The sequence below is a fragment of the Cynoglossus semilaevis genome, unplaced genomic scaffold (assembly GCF_000523025.1).
Source record: "Cynoglossus semilaevis isolate Cse_v1.0 unplaced genomic scaffold, Cse_v1.0 C19074192, whole genome shotgun sequence".
Classification (NCBI taxonomy): Eukaryota; Metazoa; Chordata; class Actinopteri; order Pleuronectiformes; family Cynoglossidae; genus Cynoglossus; species Cynoglossus semilaevis.
In genome coordinates, this window is record NW_007587343.1 from 1 (window position 1) to 876 (window position 876).

Genomic DNA, 876 nt, shown 5'->3' on the forward strand with positions numbered 1-876 from the left:
TTTTTTTTGCAGGTTTCTCTGGATAACTGTGTGGAAGTGGGACGAATCGCCAACACGTATAACCTCACAGAGGTGGACAAATATGTCAATAACTTCATCCTAAAGAACTTCCCCTCATTGCTGGGCACAGGGGAGTTTGTCAAGCTGCCATTTGAGCGACTGGCGTTTGTGCTGTCGAGCAACAGCTTGAAACACTGCACTGAGTTGGACCTGTTTAAGGCGGCGTGCCGCTGGTTACGATACGAAGACGGACGAATGGATTACGCCTCCAAGCTGATGAAGAACATCCGCTTCCCCCTCATGAACCCACAGGAGCTCATCAATCACGTGCAGACGGTGGACTTTATGCGCACAGACAACACTTGTGTCAACCTCCTCCTGGAAGCTAGCAACTACCAAATGATGCCCTACATGCAGCCAGTTATGCAGTCAGAACGGACAGCTATCCGCTCAGACAGCGCCCACCTGGTCACCCTGGGTGGCGTTCTGCGGCAGCAACTAGTTGTGAGCAAAGAGCTGCGACTATTTGACGAGAAGGCCCACGAGTGGAAGGCACTGGCACCCATGGACGCGCCACGCTACCAGCACGGCATCGCTGTCATTGGCAACTTTCTCTACGTGGTGGGGGGCCAGAGCAACTACGACACCAAAGGCAAGACAGCAGTGGACACGGTGTTCCGGTACGATCCCCGCTACAACAAGTGGATCCAGGTGGCATGCCTTAATGAGAAACGAACCTTCTTCCACCTCAGTGCACTCAAGGGATATCTCTACGCTGTGGGTGGAAGGAACGCTGCCGGAGAGTTGGGTGAGTTTTTCTTTTTTCACATATTTGTTTTTATCTTTCTTTTTTAATAACATAATATTAAAAAAAAA

At 50.6% G+C, this 876-nt stretch overlaps 1 protein-coding gene across 1 annotated transcript; it reads left to right on the forward strand.

The window, feature by feature from the left end:
• Nucleotides 1-6: 6 nt before the first annotated feature.
• Nucleotides 7-869, forward strand: LOC103399323 (kelch-like protein 13; the record flags this gene model as incomplete). Its single annotated transcript, XM_008338018.2, has 1 exon — nucleotides 7-869. A coding segment is annotated over one exon (849 nt), but the record flags the coding sequence as incomplete, so codon positions are not given.
• Between the last annotated feature and the right edge of the window lie 7 nt (nucleotides 870-876).